The following is a 3,402-nucleotide window of genomic DNA, read 5'->3' on the forward strand; positions in this document are numbered from 1 at the left end:
CCCCCCCCCCCCCCCCCCCCCTCCCTAGCACGCCGTGCCCCAGCCTCCCTCAGCATCCACCCCCAAAGCACCCTGCGCCCCCTCCCCTGACACGCCTGGCCCCACTTCCCTCAGATGCCACCCCCTCCCTGATACATCCATGGAACACCTCCCCATCACTCCCTCCCCATCTCTGTAGATTCCTACGACCCTCAGATCATTTTTGTTTTAAATTCATTCACAGGATGTGGACATTTATTGCCCGCAGGGCAGTTAAGGGTCGACCACATTGGCTTCACGTGTAGGCCAGACTGGGTAATGGTGGCAGCTCCCTTCCCCCAAAGGACATTAGTGACCCAGAGAGATCTTTCCAATGTCTGACGATGCTCATTATTAGACTCTTCACTCCAGATTTTTGTTTCTTTTCGATTGAATTCAAACTGCACCACTTGTGGGACTCGAACCCAGGATCCCCAGGAAATGTCCTGGATATGACTGTGCTGTGATAATGACACTGGGGGCCATCACCTCCTCTGATCCCAGCCTCCTGCACACACCCACCCGGACACCCATCCAGCTTCCGGTCGTCGCTCCCTCGCAGCTGATGGCTCCGCGCGGTGTTAAATGATGCCCATACAGCGCTGGAGCACCCTGGGCCGGCTTGGCTACGTCAGAGGCGCTACAGAAACGCAGCAGCCGACGAGAGTTGCACGACTATGCGCCGTGCTCCGGAGATGAAAGTTCCTGCCTCATCGGCCCAACCAGTCTCACGCACTTCAGTTGGGCGGCCACCCATTCAAGTCCCGCACCAGGGACCCGAGCACAGAATCCACTCCAAATCTCACAGCGCCACACCCAGGGATCTCCGCCCTGCCCAAGGCTTCAGTCGGGGAACTGTCCCCAGCACCTATTTCCTCCTCAATCTACAAGTACTGCTTCCTTCACCATCATTGCTACTTGCTACGCACTAATTGGCTGCTTCATTTCCCACATCGCAACAGCGACCGCCCCCAAAAACAAAAAGTACTTCATGGGCTTTGGTGTGACCTGTGGTCGCGAAAGGTGCCGCAGAAATGTAAAGCCTCCCTTTGAGACACTCAGGGATGGGAGGACTCGACAACACTCACGTATTTCTCCAGGTACAGCGTAGGATTATCCATCAGCGCCTTCACCATCCGCATCAGGTAGATCAGCAAGGCCAGGTTATTCTGTACCACATTCACACGCACCTGAGCAGAAGGAACAGGAGCACACAAAGACTGAGAACGGCCATTTTATAAGCACCCGCGCTAGGAGAGGTCCACCCAGGCCGGGTAAAGATGTTTCCACTGAATTCCCATGGGATTCTTTAGCAACTGCGTTATATTGACAGCTCTTAGTTCTAGCCTTGCCCTTACGGAGAAATATCACTATCCTAGAGAACGTCCTACTGAGCCATCTCTCCGCTTTATAGAATCATAGAATCCCTACAGTGTGGAAACAGGCCCTTCGGCCCAACAAGTCCACACCGACCCTCAGAACACCCACCCAAAACCATCCCCCTATAACCCACCTAATCTACACATCACTGAACACTATGGGCAATTTAGCATGGCCAAGCCACCTAACCTGCACATCTTTGGACTGTGGGAGGAAACCGGAGTACCCGGAGGAATCCCACACAGACACGGGGAAAATGTGCAAACTCCACACAGACAGTCACCCGAGGGAGGATTTATCTTGACTGTAGACCCTTTGGTCCAACTCATCTGTGCTGACCAGATATCCTAAATTAATCTAGTCCCATTTGCCAGCATTTGGCCCCTATCCCTCTAAACCCTTCCTATTCATGTACCCATCCAGGTGCCTTTTAAATGTTGTAACTGTACCAGCCTCCACCACTTCCTCAGGCAGCTCATTCCATACACGCACCACCCTCTGCGTGAAAAGTGCCTCAGGTCCCTTTTAAGTCTTTCCCCTCTCACATTAAACCTATGCCCCTCTAGTTTTGGACTCTCCTCCCCAAGAAAAAAGATCTTAGCTATTCACCCTATCCATACCCCCATGATTTTATAGACCTCTGTAAGGTCACCCCTCAGCCTCCGACGCTGCAGGGAAAATAGCCCCAGCCTATTCAGCCTCTCCCTGTAGCTCAAACCCTCCAATCCTGGCAACATCTCCCTCGGTCAGACCACACCAAGTGTACTGTACACAATTCTGGTCTCGAGATCCCTCAGTTAGTGAGTGTGCTCCATCGTTCAACAAAATTACGACTTATCGTCTACCACGATGCCATTTTCCTGCACTATCCTCACGTCCCTGGATATCTCTTAATTTTGAGAAATCGATCAATCTCATTCCTTGACCACACTCAATGGCAAAGCTGCCACCACTTTGTGAAGCAGAGAATTCCAAACCTCCAGAGATAAGAAATTCCTCCTCATCTCAATCCAAAATAACCTGGCCCCTTATTCAGAGACCTTGCCTCCCCCCGCCACCACTCCGGTGCTCAATGACACAACAGGCAGAGAGAAACATCCCTTCTACATCTACACTGTCGAGCTCTGAGCTACGATATGTAAGAGGTGATTCGGTTAACTGCAGCCAGGGAGAGTGAGGCAGAGAGAGAGAGAAAGATAGCAATGTCAAGTTGTTTTACCCCTTCTGATATGAAGGTGCTGAATCTGGGTAACATCTGGTACAGGCCCGGGTCAGTGGCTATGCTCTGGAGGGCCTCCTGTGTCAAAGAATGAGGACAGTGATCAGCCCCAAGGTAATGACAAACAGAACACACTGCTGTGTAAGACACCGCGGTGCTTCCTTCTCAGAGAAGAGATCTTACTGCACGTTTAGCCTCGCAGGAGCCGACACAAGCCTCTGTTATCTCCTTGTAATACAGCTGCTGCTCCACAGACAGCTCGTGCGTGGTCCTCGGTTTCAGTTTCAGAACAGCCCCGTCCAGCAGAGACTTCTTTTTATCTTTACCTGAGAGAGGGGAGGGAGGAGCCGTTATCATACAGCGAAGGCACAAGGGCACGCGTAGGACAGCAAGGATGGGAACAAGAGAGGGGAAGATGGGGAGGGAGGAGCGTTATTGTACAGCGAAGGCACAAGGGCACGCAGAGAACAGCACGGACGGGAATGAGAGAGGGGAAGATGGGGAGGAAGGAGCCATTATTGTACAGTGAAGACACAAGTGCACGCGTAGGACAGCACAGATGGAAATGAGAGAGGGGAAGATGGGGAGGGAGGAGCGTTGTTGTACAGCGAAGGCACAAGGGCACGCGTAGGACAGCAAGGATGGGAACGAGAGAGGGGAAGATGGGGAGGGAGGAACGTTATTGTACAGCGAAGGCACAAGAGCACGCAGAGAACAGCACGGACGGGAATGAGACAGGGGAAGATGGGGAGGAAGGAGCCATTATTGTACAGTGAAGACACAAG

General features: G+C 52.5%; 1 protein-coding gene across 1 annotated transcript in view; it reads right to left on the reverse strand.

Annotated features, from left to right (window-relative positions):
* Positions 1 to 2,974, reverse strand: part of LOC109937280 (transcription initiation factor TFIID subunit 6-like) — a 19,672-nt gene extending 16,698 nt beyond the window's left edge. Inside the window, exons 1-3 of the mRNA XM_048620028.1 lie at positions 2,801 to 2,974; positions 2,618 to 2,695; positions 1,107 to 1,208 (exon numbers count right to left, since the gene is read on the reverse strand). Of these exons, the coding sequence (XP_048475985.1) occupies positions 1,107 to 1,208; positions 2,618 to 2,695; positions 2,801 to 2,974 (354 nt within the window). The remainder of the gene's footprint in view (positions 1 to 1,106; positions 1,209 to 2,617; positions 2,696 to 2,800) is intronic.
* Between the last annotated feature and the right edge of the window lie 428 nt (positions 2,975 to 3,402).

Source organism: Rhincodon typus, chromosome 45, assembly GCF_021869965.1.
Source record: "Rhincodon typus isolate 14 chromosome 45, sRhiTyp1.1, whole genome shotgun sequence".
NCBI classification, from domain to species: domain Eukaryota; kingdom Metazoa; phylum Chordata; class Chondrichthyes; order Orectolobiformes; family Rhincodontidae; genus Rhincodon; species Rhincodon typus.